At 38.8% G+C, this 20,308-nt stretch overlaps 1 protein-coding gene across 16 annotated transcripts in view; it reads left to right on the top strand.

Moving 5' to 3' along the window:
- The window catches only part of LDB2 (LIM domain binding 2), a 220,072-nt gene that overhangs the window by 70,741 nt on the left and 129,023 nt on the right, over positions 1-20,308 (top strand). For all 16 annotated transcript variants that reach the window (XM_037399736.1, XM_037399746.1, XM_037399673.1 and 13 more), the window contains one exon: positions 7,666-7,768. In XM_037399736.1, coding sequence (XP_037255633.1) covers positions 7,666-7,768 — 103 coding nt within the window. The remainder of the gene's footprint in view (positions 1-7,665; positions 7,769-20,308) is intronic.

Consider the following 20,308-nt stretch of genomic DNA (forward strand, 5'->3'; position numbering starts at 1 on the left):
TTTTTTTTTTTGTGTGCCCCAGTGACATGCAATGTTTGATGCTCTGTATTCACTGGTGGCAATACTAGTTACTGCGTTTTCATTGGGATAGATGGCATAGTAGCTTCCATTTACTTATATAGATGGAAGTAAACAAGGTAAGAAAGAGACCAGGTCAAAATGTCAGAATAAAATAGGAACATTCATATGACTGACGGTGGTACAATAGATAATAGACACACTTAATATTCCATCTCTATAAACCATTCTCAAAGGCTGAGGCTGTGGGGTATACTGTGGCAGAATAGACAAGTGTAACTGTGGTTCATTTTTGATAAACACAAAACTCAAGTCTGTGATTTGTCTGCAATGATCGTGGATGGAGAATACTACTAAACCCATTACTGCTCCCAGCCAACTAGACACCTCCTCATGCCTGTTGAAAAGAGGGCTCAAATTTAAAATAACTTTGAATATGGATTTAGCATGCACTCTATATATACCAAGTCCAAACAAGTACTCAGCTATGGGTAGAAGTGTCTATTTTTAACAACTGCACATGATTTAGTTAATGCCCAGTCTTTTTGTTCACAAAGGCAGAATATAGGTCTTATCCATAGAGACCAAGAGCAATCTTATCCCATACACTTAAAAAGGATAAAAGAACTTCTTCTGCTATATATTGATAATGTTGCTGTGAAATATCAAGGATGATGCCATAGTGGTTAAAAGGAAATGGCAGTGGAATATGTCTTGAGCCCAGCTTCATTGCTCTTTTTTCCCTTTTCTTTCTCCTATTCATTCTTGTGCACAAGTTCCAGGAGTGGAAATAATGAATTCAAATTAAAGAAGCAGGTGAAATAACACATTTCATAAATTAACTCTTTCTGCTCTGTACCCCTTATAATGCAGTATTAAACTCTGCGATCAGTGTCTGTTTGCTGTAGGTGAACGGTGGAACATGCACAGAGTGAATATTTAAGGATTCGTTTCTCTTTTGTCCACAAGCTGCAGTAAAATTTAAAGAATGACAGATAATTGGTTTGAGACCAGGCATTCTTCTTTGACCGTTATTAGATTGAACCACATAGCACTCTGTCTTATCCTTTCCTGACAACTTAAGTTAGAAGATCTTCATAATTTTAAAGACTCCAATTTTAATATATACAACTTGAAATACATGTAGCATCTGTGTAAACAGAAAAATTGGGTGGCTGACATGTAATGGAATAACTATACTTCTATAGCTGTGTGTAGACTGGTCTTGTGATTTGCCAGCTTAGCGAGCAGTTGCCACAACTACTCTAACAAAAGTCTCTAATTCAGGCATATGTTAGTGGCCAAATAACAAGGTAGAGGTCAACCATCCTTCCAAACATAAGAAAAATATTTCTCTTCCTTGTATCTGTGTCAGCATGCTGCAGTTAATCCGAACCACTGGTATAATTGCCCAGTGTGGACTCGCTATTTGAAAATCCAAGTGGCGCTATGTCAAAGCAGTGTATGTGCAAAGCTGAGCTGTATGACCGGTATTGTTACAACATAATTGTTTTGCTATAGCGATGCTCATTCCCACATCCCTGGGTTCACAGAAAATGGCATGAATCAATTTGCGTATTTTGCAAAGCCTTTTTTTCTTTTTTCCTTTTTTTTTTTTTTTTGTTTCTCACAATTTTGTCTGAAACCAAATAATTAATGTTTAATTTTCACAGTTCCCCATTCAGAAAATGAGCTGTTATGAGCTGTTACTGCTTCCCCCCCCCCCATTTTGTTGCCTTATAGTGGAGTGGTTTATAGGCAATAAAAATCAGATTCTTGCTATATAAAGAATTTCCAGTGGATCTGTAAGAGTAGCTTTCCATTACAAGCTTTTCCCTGTAATTCCATTGGATTCTTAAAGTGGATTCAGATTTACATGAGAAGCAGCAACGTTGCCCCCATTTTGCACCGGAGTCAGTCTCTCTGGGGCGGCATTGCTATGGGGATCTCTTGCATGGCTATATTCTGCTTTTTCAGTAAAACAGAAACTTGGTGTTGTTTCTTTACTGTACAAATGAAGATAAGTTCCAAAGTGGAATGTAAACAATAATTTAATTATTAAGTAAGCTGAAGAAACTGATATGTTTTGGGCATTGAGCAGAGTTTTGGCAAGAAGTTGCAAGTATATAATGGAACAGAAAACTACTTATGGCCAAAGCCAAGTCCTAAAATCTTTCTGCCAGTTTTACTACATATTGTTTGAGAGATGGCATCCAGCCACACAAGTAAGTGAAATAAATGCAAGCAACACCATTAAAACTGTGAATATGTGTGAAATAACAAATGGAAGGAATAGAGTCGGGCATTCCTGGCAGGGGGAGGGGAGCTGGAGATTCTGTGAGAGACCACTAGCTGCAAGATTAAAGGTGTCTTTAAAGCTATGTAAAATGTGCTTTATGTTTAAAGATAAAATGGGATAGAATAACAAATGCAAAAGCAAAGATGGTCCTTCCAGACTAGCCCTGGGCAACCAGATTGGTTGGTCCCCTTTTTCAGGTGCCTTTACTAACTACAGGGTATCATATAGTGCCAGCAAAGATACTGTGAATGTAAGATAGGTGTGTGTCTTGTACCTGTGTGATAACAGACAGAGCCATTTGGCTATATAGGTTTGCCACCTACATACTGTATGTGAGTATTCTGTTCTTTGACTCTGTTCATACTGTTTCCAAGAAAATACATTTAAGACTCAAAATATCAGTATTCCACATAGAATTTTTACGTATAGAAAAAAACCCCTATGCCAGATTATAAAAAAAATTGTGCACTGCACAATCTACAGGTCAGTACTCAACTGTCCAAATGTATAAAATTAAGATATATAGATCCCTGTTAATTTGTTACTCCTGTGACATTTATATTGGAACTGTAACGTGTTCGGTAGACTCAAGATGGGTCTAATTTAAAGCTAATGGGGAAAATTATTGGTTTCTTGTATTCAGGTATTTTATTTTTAAAAGTCTGTCAGTGTGCTCTGAGTATAAACATTAATGTCAGATTTTTTTATTGTACTTATCTTGTGAGTTTCATAATTTGTAATGGCTGTGCAGTTTTTACAGGTGTATTTAATGGCAAAATCTTATCTGGAACTGCATTTTAAAAGCTCAAGTATAGTTTGATTTGCTGGGAATGGGAGGAGGGGAGGAATACCATTCTCTCCTTGGGGAGACAGCAGTTTCCTCATGCAGCATTAACTTGAAAGACTATGAGAAGTGTGTATGTTGCCAACAGGAGTGTGGATGTATAGAGTTCTGAAAATAGTAAGTGTCAATAGGGAAGGGTTGCAGGTGCCAGAAGAAAAATGTAAGCTCCCAAGGGGCACTATCTCTTTTTATTTTTGCCTTGTCCAATGCCAAGCCACATAAGTTGATGTTAGAAATTCAGTTCTTAGCTGAAAAGTGATTATATAAGAAAAAGGTCCCATTTCAGAACAGATGTGTTTCCTGTGTGTATTCAGAACTGCATTTATTTGTTTCCATGACTCTCGTTTTAATATACTATTTACACCTGTCATATGTGTACAGCCAAAAGCGATGTGAGGGAGAAAACCAAAATCTGCTTCTCGCTGGGCATAAGCCATGGAGCTGCACGATGGGGCAGCTCCGCCTGAGGCTTGGAGGCAGCAGGAACTCTCTCTCCGCTCTTCTTGGGAGCACGGTAGCCATGCTCTGTACCTCTTCCCATCTCCAAAACACCAGTCTAGAAATCTGTAACAGGGGATTAAACCCCTTAACTCACAATGGCAGCAAAACTGAGCTGATTATTACTTCTTCTGTCCTTGTTAGCCACTAAGGACAAGTGATGGCTTTTCTTTGTAGCAATCTTTTCATATGGTTGAAGGCTGTCATCACATTTCCCGTAAGCTGCTTCTGTCTTATACTAGACATAGCTAGGCCCTTCCGCCTTGCTTCCTATGAATGCTTTGGGGTTGGCTTTTTTGTTTGCTTATGTCTTTAAACTCAATGGTTCCTGTTGTTCTCAGCTAAATTCTTTAAGACTGGGTGGCCCAGGCCTGGCCACAGTACTCCAGAAATGTTCCAGTTGAAGTCTTTCCAGAGATATGTTTGCTGGAGTGGAAGGGAATTGCATCTAAGACAGCTCCCTTATTCACAAGAGCAACAGATTGCTGATATATTTACTTTATGATCTGGACCATTTTCTATAGTACTGCTTAATCAGTTATTCCCCATTTTGTAGTTGTGCTTTTGTCACTTTATTGAATTTCATCTTCACTTCAGATAATTTCTGCAATCTATCAAAATCATTTTGAATTCCAGTTCTGTCCTGCAAGGTATCTGCATCCTCTCTCGAGCATGGTTTCATGTACTGACTTTTTACATGAACTCCATTCTGCCTTCCAAGTCATTAAACAAAAATAAAGGAATTTGGAGAAAATGGCATAGGCTCGGTTGGCCTTATATTCCAGTTGCAAGATCTATTTTGGTTCAGCAGTCACCATCACAGGCAAGTAGGAGAGCCTCATTTGGCTTGCAGACTCTTAATCATGTGAGTGTGTAAGGTGTAAAGAAGAACCCAGCTTGACTCTCAGATCACACAGTGAACGTGGGACTATTAGATGGAGGGGGAAAAAGAACATCATTGTATTTAAAGTCTGATTACATTTGCCAAAGAAATCAGAGTCAGGGAAAAATATTGAAACCCTAGGATTCCATTTACTTGGAGACCCTATTCAGAGTTGAGCCATGCTTCAAATTACAAATAATACTAGGGTGGAGGGGATCAGAGGGAACAATGACAGTTGCGGCAGAGGACGTTTTGCTGCTTGGGTAGCTGGCTACAGCAGCATGGCATCCTTACTGCTGACCCAACTTGCTGGCTGTCTCTGCCCTCTTCTCTCCTTTGACACATTCCTGAAGTTTATTTTAATACAAATTTTTTTTAAAGTATTAGGGGTTTTTTTGTTATGTTTAGGCCATTATTTCAATGTTTGAGCATGTGAGTGCACTACGTGAAAGGGAGGTTGCCATGGTAATTTCTCATTATTGTTGAATAGAAAAATAATTACTCTGGCAAAATCCCCCGTAACCTGTCAGAGCATAAGTTAAAGATGCCTGGGGGCAGCCTTGCCTTCACCATCCCCTTTTTGTAAAAAAAAAAAAGGAGATGATTTTATTATTACTCTTTTTTTGGTAATAACTGGATCCTTTTTCAGCTTGGCTAGGGGACACCTCATTCGGTTTTGTTCACGATTTGGCTGTGAGAGTAGTTGGGCCCACCTGTGACAAGGGTGGAGCATAGAATTAATCAGCAGAGCATATGCAGGCTTGACAGGATTTATGTATTCTGTTAAGGCTTGGGGATTTTTTTGTGGGTGGGGGTGGGGTGTTGCTTTTTCTGTTTTTCCTTCTTCCTGACATAAAATATGCAAAAGCATAAGATAAAGAACTTGGACAGCATCCAAACTGTGACAGGATCTGGACGTTTCATCTATCCAGGGAGGGAATCTACAGTAATTCCATCTCCACGTTTTCCTTGTCTTCAGACTTCTTGGAAGCAAGAGTGAGTGCAAATATGTGTGGTTTTGAGGTGAGGCCCTGCACTTTCCTTGCATCTTCTCCGTCTTTCCCGTGTGCCTTTGCATCCCAACTATGTCATGTTCTGCTTTTGCCTCCCATGTCATTGGGTGCTGCATCAGTAGATCCAGTGATACTCAACTATTGAGTTAACGAGAGTGCAAACGTGGTATGTGGCATTTCTTACATCCTTCTCTCCTCTCTTCCTTCCCTATGACAATTATGTCCAAAAGATCCCTGTTAATACGGCAGCCTGTCTTGGCAAATGGCAGAGAGTGGTAGCTCCTAATTACTTATTGGACAATACACTCTGGTATGGGCTTATAATGTCCCCCACCAGGCTGTCCCGAGTGAAGGGTCGGTGCTCTAAGATGTGTTGTTAGAAGCTAGTGGCTGGGCTCCTGTTGAACACCAGCATATATATTCCATTCTTACTGTTTTGGCTACTCACCTTGTCAATGGAGCGTTGATTGCACGTGGGAATACTCGTCCCATTTACACCAGCAAAGAAGAAGGAGCAGCAGCTCTCTGTGGCAACAACTTTCCAAGTTGTGGGGGACGGTTTTGGTACCTCTTTGCGTGACTGAAATTTGAATGAGCACTGCAGGGCCATGATGCTGGGTGTCCTGCCACTGCAGGGTGGGATGAGCCTTGACAAGGAAGGTGAATTACAGGCTTTGACCTAGCCAAGAAGTCTCTTGGGGGTGTCTGGTAGGACCTGAATGCTAAAAATGTCCCTACCCTTTCTCCATTGGGTGCATGACAAAAATCAAAGTGAAGTTGTGAGGCAGGAAAGATACCCTGCTCAGCAGGTTGGAGTGAAATCCAGTAGTAACATCTTCAGGAAAAACAGGAGCAGTACTAAAAACCCCAGCCAGTTATTTCTCTGCATGTGTACGTATAATGGATATGATAGATACATGTTTTGTCTTAAATTGGCATTTTATCTCAGCTTTTTTTTCCTGTGAAGGTAAAATATTTCTGGGTTAGTTATATATTGCGTAGGCACTAAGAGGTACTCAGTGCTTACTATGCTGAATGAAGGTGGCTTTGCACACTGGGAAGGCAGCTGCCCTGAGTGGGATAGAGTGCCTCTGAGGGGTGCAACTGGGGCATCTTCAGAAGCGTATTTCCTGCTCTGTTGCTTATCCTGTGTGCTGCATGCGATTTAAATCACAGGGCCTCAAAGGAGCAGAAGAGGCTGCACCAAACATTTCAAATCCAGCTGTTAAATATACCCATAGCTTTTGAATGAAACAATTAGTAGATTCGGTTGTTGCCCGACTTCTCTGAAAAGCCTTGCGGGCTGGACCACTTGCACAGGTGCTAGACGTTGAGGTTTGGGTGCCTGTGGTCGGTCACCGAGGTCTGAAGATGCCTGGTTCAATTGTCAAAGTAGTGGTGTATGGGTATATGCTTTACATTGTACATTATATTAATAATTGCTATGTTCCAGCTATGTGTATTACTGTAAGTCAAAGTATACAGAGGTCATCTTAAAATATTGTTTTCACTTCGTGTATCGCACTGGAAAGTAAAGATTTCTCACAACAACTACATTTAAGTAACTAGCTGGTATTTAATTAACCCGCAGTACCATTGTATTTATATTAAATGCATTGGAGTGGAATGGCTATTATATTTAGTTTCTAAATAACTTTCTTGTCAGCTCATGCTGATAATCGGGTTATGTAGCATTATAGAATTAAGTACTGAGGTTTTTTCATTATTAGGACCAAGCATTTGAGATACACAGCTCAGAATAGGGGGTGGGGAGGGGGGAAGTCATAATCGCTTTATTTGCAACTGATTTATAAAATCGTTTTTAACATTTGAAGAAAAACCTGTGTTTATGAGAACAAAAGTTTTTACATATTTAATATGCTTGATAAAATGAAAGTTTATTGTATAATAAACTCAGCATTTTAGCTTTTTTCTTAAACTAGAAATGAATTTTATCTAGGAAAATCAGTTTGAAATATCATATAGACATCTACACCGCAAAATGATTGGTAAAGCGCAAACTATGTGTGATCCCGTCGAATTTCTTTTACAAAGGATGAACATATTTTCATTTTGCCTCCTGTTAAGTGAATGATCTGTTGCTTCCTAGGATAGTGACAACCTCTGGTGGGATGCCTTTGCAACTGAATTTTTTGAAGATGATGCAACTTTAACCCTTTCATTTTGTTTGGAAGATGGACCAAAGCGATACAGTAAGAGATATATTTTTTGTTCAAATTTTAAGCCTGAGTTTCTAAACACAGTTTTATCTGTAAGAGACAGATGCAACCCTGGCAATGACAGAGTCACTTGTTTGTATTCAGTGACCATCAAATTTCATTAAAGAATTGCATGGGTTGAGAATCCATCTTTTGTGGAATTCCTCTGACTCTTATTACATGAAAATAAATCATTTCCTAGTGGAGTAGGGCAAATAATACAATATAATAATTGGAATTTTAAAATTAATTTGCAATGGCTGTACTTGCACTCTTTAATTTGGTTTCCACAAACATTCAAGTGTTGAGTCTTGTGGGCAAAATTATTCATGGAAAGGGAACTTTGTAGCAAGTTTCAGTAGTGTTGCTGGAAGGGCTTCCAGATTTAAACAGGGATCATAAAAACAAAAATACCAAAAGCTATATCCTTGCTGGTGTAGCTAATCATTATTCCATCAGCTGTGTGGATCTATGCTGTTTGCACACATTGAGGACCTGCCCTGGGTATTGTCTGAACAGCAGTGGAAGTCTAGAATACTCTCAATCAAGCACTAAATGAAAGCTTGAATAACAGTGAGGCAGTGAATAAACCTGATGGCATTGGCATCCATTGCCTGCATATGCTGAGCAGCAAAAAGGGGTAAAATTCATCGACCAAATTGTTTGTAGTGAATAATTCACTCAGCTTTAGCACTAAGCAACAGCGAGATAAGTAAATATTGAAAGACTGCGTTGCCCATTGTTTCACTCCATTCAGAGTGACCCCTGCTTCATGGTGACAGCTTGTACTCTCTACTTAATGTCCTGAGTCTTGTGAGGTTCTTTTTCGTGAGAGTGACTGATTGTCAGCGTATCATTCACATAGTTCTAATTCCTTTTATCAATTATCTCAGGTATTTATTTGACAAGTGTTACCTTCTCCTGGAGAAAAAATAACAACCGCTTTGAACGCACATTCTGGGATTAGTGTTGACAGAATTACAGTTTCTTGCCTTTCAAAGCAAGTGATAACTCTGTAAAGGTCCTCAAATTACAGCCTATAGCAACATTGGTAACAGCTGATCTGTCCTGATTAGGTTGAGTCAACTTGTCAGATATCAGATTTGCTAGTTGTGTTATCAGTCCAGAAGGCACAGATACATCAGCAGAAAAGCAATTAATGTCCAGTTAGATCAGAGGGAGTTGTGTTTCTGGAAAAGAGTGCTGCATATGAAAGAATCTGTCAAAGAGCAAAATATTCCTGTTGTCACAAATGCTTGATAATGGTTGTGCTATCTGGAACAGTTTGGTATGTGGCAATACTGTGATTCTTAGCATTGTTGCTGATAAGCCTGATTGAAAGATCAAGTTACTGTAGACACATTTTTAAAAGCGACTGGCACACAGGATTTTTCCTCTGGTTTTAATTTGTGACCTCTGCACAAACTTTTGTTGCTCTTGGTGTTATTCTCACCATCTGCCATTAAAACTTAGCATTAGGGCTCTATCTGTTCATTCATGTTTCCTTTCCTTCGTTAGTAAATATTTACGTAATGCTGAACTACAGTGTTAGTGATTCTTTCTGATGCACCCAGTATTCCTGTTTAGTGATACTTGAAAAAGCATGCTTGAGCCGTTCCAGTCTGGGACTTCCATTGCCCCCTGAGCAGCCTTTGAGAGCCGCCTTGGGGGTGCTGTGTCCCTACCTGGGACACCTCCAGCATTGCTCGTTGTTAAGAGCTTGTTGTTAAGAGCAACCCTCTCTTCCTATTAGGAAAGTTTGTGTCCAAAACTACGTCCAGGAGTTGAGAACAGAGCAGTCTGCTCCCCTTTGGGTGCGAACATTAGTTGACAATCGCTTCTACCTGTAGCAGGTTCTTGCTGAGCACAGAGACCTGATCGAAGTCTCTGTTTTGCCTGCCCGACCATGCACATGCTCCATGGCGACTATGGAGGGTCTTGGCATCTCCCAAAAGACCATAATGTCACCCAGTACCCTTCTTCCAAGTAACTGGTCACTGGCCAGTGGTCTGGGGCTCCTGTTAGGTGTGCCAGAGTATGCTGAGTGGTGGCAGCACCAAGTGTGGAGTTTTGGAAGATGAAACAAGTGCCTGGTCTCCATCCATGCTGTCTGCAGCAAGACACTTCCTCCTTGCCCAGTGTGCATAGTCTTTAGTGTGTAGTGGGAATGAAAATCGTTGGAACTGGCTGAGAGGGAAGAGAAAAGACAGAAGGCAGAAACAGTAATGGAGGGTACCAAGATTAGGCCCTAGTAAAGAGAAATAGGCACACTTTGAGAAGTGATTTGTAGAGCTGAAGGTGATGGAAGATGCCAACCTCTTGCCTTTGCTCCAGGATTCAGCTCAAAATTGCCTGCTTTTGTCTTGCTTCAGCCTGTGAGAGATCTGCTTACATCTCTGACTTCAGTTGTGGCTGCCACCTCATTTTCTTCCCTTTGGGTGATTGATGGTTTCCCTCTATTAGGTATTATAAAATTCTCTTCTGGAGGAAAAAAAAAAATCCAGAAAATATCTTTTGGGGGGGTGTGTGTGGAGAAAGAACAAATAGTTTTTCATTGTCCATGGCCACAGTTTTTCTCTGGCTTGTGACAGTTCCCAGCCTTTTCCTCTCCTTGTTCTCAGGGGCTATCCGGATCTTGCCTTAAGCCACTGGAGATGAGGAGTAGCACAGTGTTTTGCCCCAGGTTCATTCTCCAGAGCCCCAGGAGCACTGTGGGAGGCTGCTGGAAACTTGCATATTGTCTTCTTCTCTAATCTTGACTGCACTTCCCAGACCCCTCTGGGATCTTTTTTCCGTGCTTGCTTTAAACTTTTCCTTTCCTCGAGTTTCTTACCGCAGCCTTTTTCTCAGTCGGTGCTGTCTGCCCTCTGCTCTCACCTGGACAGCCCAATCCCACAGCCAGAGCAAATGTCCAGGGCATGTGAGTCAGGCCTGTAAATTATAGTGTGTTACAAGATTTAGAAAAAAAATACTACTTTTACTTGCCTCCAATTTGTTTTAACTTTTAGTATGCAGTTCTGTCAGAGAAACTGTAAGGGTTGTAAACTCACTTTTTTTTTTTTTTTGTCTCAGAAAAGTAAGCTGCTTATTTAATTTCATGGCCCCAAACTGAAGCTTTACAAAAAACACCAAATATTTTTAGGCTGCCTTTTGCATTATGAGTGTTTTACAGCACTCAGCTCATCTCCATACTGAAAAAAAGCAGTTTTCTTCACTTTGCTACTCTCACTGTTGAGTCTGCGAGGTTTCTCTTTGACTATCAGCTCTGAGATTCTTTAATTTGTAGGGGAAAATAGGTATGGGTCAAAGTGGGGGTTTTAAGTCACTGGGTTATGTTTACTTCGCTTGGTATGAGACAGCACTATGTACTGATACTCAGGAGAGCTTTAAATGTGCCTGTATATCTGTGTGGCGCAGCATGTAAAGATACTTACTTATGCCCTGGGAAGAGTAAAGGTCTGTTAGTTCAGTGATCCACCAGTGCTAATTAATTTGATTGCCAGGTTTGTTAGATATGGACCAGTTATCTTTGCAGAACATTATTCTGCCTTGGGTAGATGTGAACTTGGAGCCCAGCTCAACTTCCCATGCGGAGATTCTGTGTTAGACCTGAAATTGTTGCTGTGCCCATCTTTGCAGCAGCTCTTTTTGTCTTCAGAATTTTATTTCTTAGATGTAAGAACTTCACCTTCTGCAATTCTTCCTCCCTGGTAGAACATTCAAGAAAGAAGATACTATCTTCTTTCAAACATCCCCTGAAAATGTGTGTTTTTCTCCTGCTTGCTTATACCCCTCAGCTATTCTTTTGGTCTGCTGTTATCTATGAACCCTACTCGCAATATTAAATTCTATGTTGAAATTGAGTTTTAATGAGAAAAATGACAGAAAATAAAAACACTTTTTAATGTAACAAAGGTGTAAAATATGTGTGTTTTCTCTAGCCTGGCTTTCTCTAGCATTTTTTGGCTACAGTGAGATGGAGAGAAAGCTCACACATTCTAACGCTTAAAGACTGAGAAAGATTCTCAAAACCAAAGAGATGCTACCTGTTTTAAACCACATTGAACAGTATTTAACAGCAGCTAAGAAGTAAACCTGTGAAATTCATTTTACAGTGAGAGCAAAAAGAAAATTGCTTTAATTTATTATGCCCTGATTTATTGGGTCAAGAAGTAAATAGGATTTAAACAAAACTAAAAAAAGAAAATATGCCTAATGGAGCCGATTTATTTTTTTTCCTTGTTGTGAATAAAACATTCGTTTCCTGTTAAGAGCCTTCTATCCCTGTAAAAGAGTAAATACTAGACTCTGATCCATTGTTGCCCAGGTTCTTTGTTTCTTAGAGACAAAATATTTCCCGAACAGATAAGAGAAACAAGTTTGATTGACAGCTCTTAGCAGAGTCTCATCAGCTGCTGTGCTGACAGCCTGGTGATGCGCACTGTGCTGATGTGGTAGGGACTGACAGGTGATTGACAGCCCAAGACTGTGGAGACAGGAAAGATGAAGCATGCTCAGTAAGAATAATGTGCAGTGTTTATGCAGCACTGCAGAGAATAGGAGCTAGAAAGTTAACTCTTTCAGAGCAAAGTGACACTGTAACGCATAATGGATGCAGTTGCCACTGAACAGAAAATTAGAGCTTGTCTACATTTCTGTTCACTAAATGCTTTCTGTTTGTGGAGGAGCTATATACTGTGAGGAAGTAAAAGCATGAGCTATCACATTTGTAGCCATACAAAAAAATGCACGTGTGGTAGGTATGATGGAGTCCTCAAAGTGGTTTTATTTAAGCCTATAGATGTAGAATGTATTGAGAATTTCAAGCACTTTTTATGGGCTTCCATCACCCAATTTTATATGGCATTGCATAATGTTACACATCAGAAATTTCAGAAGGAACCAGTTGAGCTCTTTTGCTTTATGTAGCCCTACAAAAATATAGCGATATCAGCTTTATTGTTGCTCTGGATCTGTAGCTGATAATTGAATATGCATTCTGTGTTATAATTGCTACTGCAGTTTGTGCTTGGAATGTACAATATAACTATACCATGCTTTGCGTTTTATGCACTTACTATTCATTTTCTCTATTTGGTCATGAACCCTGCTTGGTTTTTCTTAATTTCTTGATTTTTTTGCTAACTGGAAAGTTAGAGGTAGATTTTGGGGGCAATAGTTTCAGAGTACGGTGAACTTTGGGCCAAATGGTAAAATCATCAGCTTTAACGTGCTTGTTGAAGTTTCTCTGTGTGCCTTTAGAATATATTACATGGCTGTATCTTAGACTTTACTACAAATTACTTAGTGAATGCACAGTGAGTGAGCTGCCGCAGATTCATTGCGCTTTTTTCCCTGTTTATAACCTGTGCGATACAAGTAACTTTACAGCCCTTTGTTGGATAACTTCTGTTCGGGTCAATGATGGAAAGCCATACCTAGTGGTCATTTCTTACAGTCAGGGAACATACTTTGGGGATAAACAGGGAAAATTTGCCACACATTACCCACTTGCTTAACTATTGTCAAAAAGATGGGTTTGAGAGGCTAACGCACTACATTATCAGCCCAGGTTTCTATAAAACTGTCGTCTGGCTTCTCTCACATAACTCTTACAGAGAAAATTAAATTTGCCAAGAGAAACAGATTGCAGTATTTCCAGGAATGCGCTCTTTCTCTTTCCTTTTATTTTTTTCCCAAGGAAATCCCAGTCATTAAACATGATTTGAGCGTTCAGGTACAACACAGTAAATTGGCCTAGCTCAGTAAGTGAGACAGATCATACTGTGCGACTGCCTGGTCTTCATCTTTGTATACCACTCTTCTAGTTTTGCTTTTTTTTCCAAAGTTTCTTAGCAATACTTTTAAGTTTAATTTCAGAACATAGATGAACATTTCATTAAAATCAGGTCTAACAGGTCCGCAAGTGCCTGCGGATCACCAGTAGCACCTCCATCCCCCAGTTAATGATTTCTAATTGATTATTACTTCTTAAAATTGGTATTTTAAGGAGCTCTTAATTCATTTTACGTATGCTTTATTAAAACTATATATTGATAGTTTCTATTAAGAATATAAGGAATGCACTACCAAGTCAAATGCATTACAGGTGTCTAAATGTATTACACCTATGCACTTATCTTTATCACCCAAACTTCTGTAAGCTCATCAAAGAATAAAATGAGATTTGTTTGACAAGACCTATTTTACATAAACCCATGTTGACTGGCATTAATTACATCCCTTTCACTTCAGCCTTTGTCAGTTAAATCCTGTATAATTTTTTTCACTATTTTGTCTGGATTGATATCAAGCAAGTGTATTATGTTATACCGTCACCTGACTGTATAGTGTCCCTTCTTAAATATCAGCACAACAGTAGTGGTTTGGTTTTGTTTTTTTTAATTCCCTCAGTAGCTCTTTTTTTTATTATTATTATTATTTTATAAGACCAGGTAGAAATCTGCAAAAGGAACTCTTAGAACTGCTGATTTTAAAATGTTTACTCCTAGTAGAATCTATTTAAGATCCTTCTTAGCTGCTGATGGACTAGGAAGCACTTTTCATCTCAAGATCAATATTCTTTCCAAAAGTAGAACAAAAATGCTTTTTTATGTATTGATATTAACTTTTTTTTTGTTTCCAAATTAAATTAAGTTTTGAATAAAATTCAAGGTCTGTCTTATTTTCTTTAGCCCATACAGCAGTGGATTTTTCACTGACACATTCAGCACCTGATTCTAATACTTTATATTTCATAATGTGTTTTTACAGAATGCTTTCCCCTTTTTTATCTTTTCTTTTACATACTATATTAATTGTTATTATTATTATTATTCATAATTATCAGGGGTTTTTTCCTTCTAATTGTTGCCTTGATTTTTCCACTAACTTTTTTGCCAAAGTTGTTTTCTTTCTCACAGTATAGTTGTGGCTTTTGGATATCTTACCAAGTCTGTTTAACAGATTCTTAATTTTCATGCATAGTTTTTAGCTGTATTTCGTCCCAGGCAGTTGAGCTTTGGCGAATCCAGTATTTTGAGGCACCAGCTGTATCTCTCCTACTGATTGGGATTACCTTTTCTTTGTCCGTTTGTACTGAATGTACGTTTTAGATGGTATTTGTATAGAAACACGTGATCCGATTGAGAATGTCCAGAGGAAAGCAAGTCTTGATCAGTCTACAGAAGAGAAGACATGGGAAAAAAGAGAGGGGGAAATGGGACATAATAACAAGACCTATCAAGGAAAGGCATGTAGTCTGTTTCAATATGCACGGTGAGCAGAAGAGATGCTAGCCTTAATTTGTATAAAAAAAAGGTACATTGAGAGGTTAGTTTCTACCGATAAGCAAAACGAGGTCCTGGGGCACATTCCCTGGGGAGGCTGTGCAGCTTCCACCAGCTGAGGGGCTGTGTCTGACCTGCATCTCTGGTTCCCTGGAGTCACTGGTCCCAAAGCAAGTGCCAGCTTTCAGCCCAGTTCAGTCTCAGCCATCGTAACAAGTTCTGGAATTATTTTCTCATCTTGGGTGATAAACTTATTGTGATTAAAAACACCCTACTATTTCTCATTTTTAACAACATGAATAATGTTTTTCTAATATTGCTGGCTATGCAAGACTTCCCACAAGAATTTTCCACCAATTTCCTTCAGAACATACATTTTTTTTTTTCTCCATGTTACTGACAGGTGCTGAAGGAATAATTCTTTCTAGTTCCTGGTTTGTGATTAGCAGGTATGAATTAGACCTTCATCTCTGCCCACTGCAGGCTCGCTAGTTAGCATAATGTTCCTGCGCTTTTGAGTTATCGCTACTTTTAAAATACAAAGGGGCTTCTTTACTGTAAAATGCATGTGCAACCTGTGTGCATGCATGTGTGTATACACACAGCCTCGGTTAGGTACTCCATGGAAAGGTTTATCATGAAAACTGTTCTATCAACCTCTTTTCCAAGTGTTTTGCAAGTAAATACAAGAATTCAGGTGTTTTAGAAATGGGTATCTTAAATCTTTTCTGCTTGTTACTAAGCATGTTATACAAATCAATGTCAAAGTCCCTATGTCTGTAAAGTGGCACCTGGAAAAGGTCTGCTAAACTCCTAATGTGAATATTGCACAATTATATATAGCCTCTAATTGCAATGGCACACCAAAATCCCAGTCAATCAGATTGATTCTGCTGCTGTATGAACAGATTAAGCGATAAGCTCTCTTTGGGAGAAATCATAATATAATAGGACATGATATATTATAGGAGTCTAGAGTCCATTCAGAGAGCAGGAAGAATAAAAGCAAAATTAACATGAGAGAATCACAGTGATTTATGGGCTTTTTCCCTGCCCAATACAAATAATCCCTTTGTTGTGGTTGGCTTTTGTTCACCCATTTGGTCCAAATTATGTAGTGTTCTGTTCTTTCTCTCTGCTGGAGACCATGTTAATACAATGCTGGAAATCCATGCAAGATAGTGGGAATCAATAGTTTTTTACACCAAAATATTAAACAACTTTTTACTATTCCAAACTCAAGGTAAATAATTTATTTCTTTGCATAGTGTGACAGCAGTTGTGAAGAATAGGTCAGTACTTTTTCTGTTTTGCTGAATAACTGGCAGGCAGATCATTAATATTTTTTTTTAAATTGAGAAATAAAATTGTTGCTATACTATGGTATTTTAAAGTATTTTTTATATGAAATTGAAAACATTCAGTTGTTATTACTGCAGCTTTTAAAATTATCAGGTGATTTTTAAGATGATCAGTTAATATATGTTACGTCCTTGCAGAAAAATGTTCTAACATACAGATTTCCTGTAAGAAGCAAGATTCAGTCTGAATATTCATCCAAATCTAGAATTGTATGTGTCTTTCCCTTAGTAGTAAGGAAATATTTTTCTTCTGCATTTTTCATTTCATTTCTTTTCTTTTATTACACTTACATTGTTTCTCTTTCAGTAGTGAAACACCCCACTCTATGAATGACCTAAGCAATACCATAAAAAATTGGAAACTTTGCGGCAGAGCGTATTTTTATATTGTCATCTCATTTCTAGACCAAAGAGAGGCATTTTACTAAGTATAGTAGTTTTACCCACAGCCAGTATAAACTATAATACTTTGCAGCATACGGATTGCCTGAAGGTATTAGAAACTAATTTCCTTTTATAGAGCACTGAATAGCTGAAGAGCGGACTGGCAGACTTTTTTCTTCCCGCTTTGAATCCTCAGGTGTAGATGAATCAGAATATCAATCCTAATGGGTCTGAGAGCTTTACGTATATTACGATAACTTTATAATAATTTGAAAATTGCATATTGTGTATACACACTTAACACTGTAAGTAGTGATGTTGCAGACCTCATGGCTGTAGGACACTAGTAGGACAAGGCTTGTAGTTGCGCATAATCTTTTTTAAGTTCGGATAATAAAAAATTCACTGCAAAATATGACCTTTACCCACACATTTAATCTCACAGACATGTATGCACACACAGATAGAACACAGTCAAATATGCAAACGTGAATCCTAATATAGTCTTTGTTTTATTACACACATGTGCATGCTTGTGTTTAGTGTACAAATAAAACTTTAATAAAACTCTTACATTGTATTTCAATGATGCAGTACTGCTGTTCCACATGATGCACCTTATTTTCAGGTGTTAGGTATTTACTGTACTGCAATATTTTTAGATGGCTTAGGAGAATACAATGTGCAACATCACCAAAAATTATGGAATCTTTATAGAAATACATTTAAACTGGGTCAGCTGCAGCACCATGATTAGTAGCAATAGAGCCAAAAGCTGACTCTGGACACTGAGATACTGTTCCCAATTCCATATTGGAAGTTTCCTTGAATAAATGTAGTCATGAATTTTTTTTTCAAAGTCTGCTGTGTATGAGAAGGCTGAGATATTACACAGTGGCTATCGTTCTATATCATATTGAATTCTGCACTCCAAATTATATTACCTTTAAAATGTTGCTGACATTTTGCTGTTCCACTAGTCTGATCCATACAGATTTTATACCACAGTATTTTAAGTTCATTCTGGCACATATAGCAGTGTAAGCAGTACCTTGCATTTCTTGTTTCTTCTTTCCTTGTTTTCTCCTAGAAGTGGGTTCTGTGGGGTATTCATTTAGGATTTTTCAAAACAATTGCAGCCAATATAGAGATACTACTAAAAGTTTACACCAGAGAGGACAGTTTACAGGAGCATGTATTGTATTTGAAACAGAACGATTGAGATTTGTGACATTGGTTTTGTGGAGTTCAGACTACTCTTCTACTCAACTACTGGTCCAGTATTCCAGAGCTCCTCTTTTTTGAAGGATCTTGACTCCAAGTCATTGAAAGTGAGTGTTGGTACCTTGGTTTTATATTGTATGGGAAAGCCAAGAGAAGGAGTCCAGGCTAGCTCTGATGTACTAGGGATGGGCTGGGCTGCTGAGGAGATGATGCTGCAGCACATGGAGGTACCTGCAATCATCTAGTTTCACTCTGTAGGTCTGTTTCATTGCTGTCACCCAGCCAAGACATGTGGATCATTCACTGGTTGAGAAAAGTTTATTGCTCAAGGGTGCTGTCACATGTAGCTTAGCGTTGGACAAGAGTCTAGGTGATGCCTCTTTCGTATCTCTACTCCAGAATGTACCGCCTGCTTGGAAGAGTTACTTCAGCCAAAGGGGCTTGCGCCTTGACTACACTGAACTTGGAAGTGCTATTCCTTTCTTATCAGCGTTGCCTCTTTCATACCATTCAGCTTGAAACAGCTGCTTTTCATCTCTGACCTGGGCTAATCTTAGAAGTTTATCATTTTGGCTGTAGTGGAAGGATGTGGGCACCACAGAGAAGCACCAGTGGACAGCTATCAAAAGCAGCAGCTTTTGAGTCAACATCATCTGTGCGGTTCACTGAGTGCCTGGATGTTGACCATTTCGTTATATCTCTTAAAAATCCATTACTCCCATCTACATTTGGCTATGAAAAAGGCTTTTACATATAATTTTATCTAGTCCAAAATATTAGAATACTGTGTAATTCAACTTTATTTTTGTCTTTAATGTTTGGACCTAAATTAATACAGCATTACTTTTCATCCTGATATCAATCTTGTTCCTTTCATTCAGATCTAAGTTCCTTTGTAGTATGATTTAATTCACTAAAATGAGGTAAAATAGAACCCTGGTCCAAGGGAGCATTAAACTAAAATATTTTTGGTGGCACATGTGATAGCAGCAGCCTGCTGTATAAACCGTTTCCCTCTCCTCTTTTAGTTTCTCAGAGACTTTAAAACTTTTTTGACTCTCAAGAACTCGTATTATCAATATGTGTTCCCTCCACCTGTCCTGCCTTTCAGCCTTAAGGAAAATCAGTTCATCCATTATTAAATGAGATTATAGAGATTAAAAATACACTTTTCTAAAATCAAGTTCCTATGATTTTTTTTTTTAAGCAATCCTGAACTCAAACCATCTTGGTATTCCCTAACTGAGGATCAATGCTTTCTTTTGTGGCAAATTAGCTTTGATTTGACAGCTATTTTTGTTTCAAGATTGTATGCACACCAGCTTTTCTGCTGAGGCTTGGCTCTTAGGGACAGTTGCACATGCATGACTGGCTATGCATCAAATTCTGTAATCCAAAGGGATGCTCCAGGTCATGGTTATTTTTAAAAAAAGTAAAAAATATAAGAAAAGAAAAAAGTCTAGGCAAAGAGATGTTGAACCAGAATGTGGCCTTGCACCAAGAAAATGTTTATCAAGTTGAAAAACAAAGGAGTGTCTGCCCTTTCCCATTTCTACACTGTTTCTTTTCAATATTCTGCTTTTCTTCATCATGCATGCACAACTAAATTGATTGAACTGGTTAATAGTTTTAGAATGAAAATGACATAGAGGATATCTTATGCTGAGAGAAGGAGTTAACAGCTTAGTAAAACGTGCACAACCCGTGAAGTGAATTTGTGTACAACTTGAGAAGTGTGTTATGGTAGTGAGAAGGTGCTTGAATAGAAAGAAAATAGAAAGGGCAATACATTCCAACTTGGTGATCCAGCGCCTCCAGCCACCTTCAGAAAGGTAGAGTCTGTGCTATTAGCACTGCCAGGTGCAGCTTGTTGATTTAAGGCTATAATCTTGTGCTAGTAGCTGGAGGCCTCATTGATATTAGTAAGCAGGGCAGTGTAGTAGAAGAGGATCTGACGAACAAAACAGCTGGTGCTGAGGACACGACATCCACACAGCACGTTTTGCAGAGGTTTACCTTGGACTAGGTCCCCTCCAGTCTAGAGAGCTATGTGTTTGTTAATAGCTGGCATGCATTAGATGTATTTCTGGAGTTCGTCCGATTCCTCTCTTGTGAAGGGACTCCAGTTTGTGAGCTTGGGGACCTCTCCGCAGCACAGACCAAAGTGGGGTGATTCAGCCACTGACTTCAGAACGATGGTCGTTAACTGAGCTAAAAAGTGAGTGTGAATTTAGCTCTGGAGAAGGAACCCCTTTGTGATAATCCTTCATTAGACA

Source organism: Falco rusticolus, chromosome 1 (assembly GCF_015220075.1).
Source record: "Falco rusticolus isolate bFalRus1 chromosome 1, bFalRus1.pri, whole genome shotgun sequence".
Lineage (NCBI taxonomy): Eukaryota > Metazoa > Chordata > Aves > Falconiformes > Falconidae > Falco > Falco rusticolus.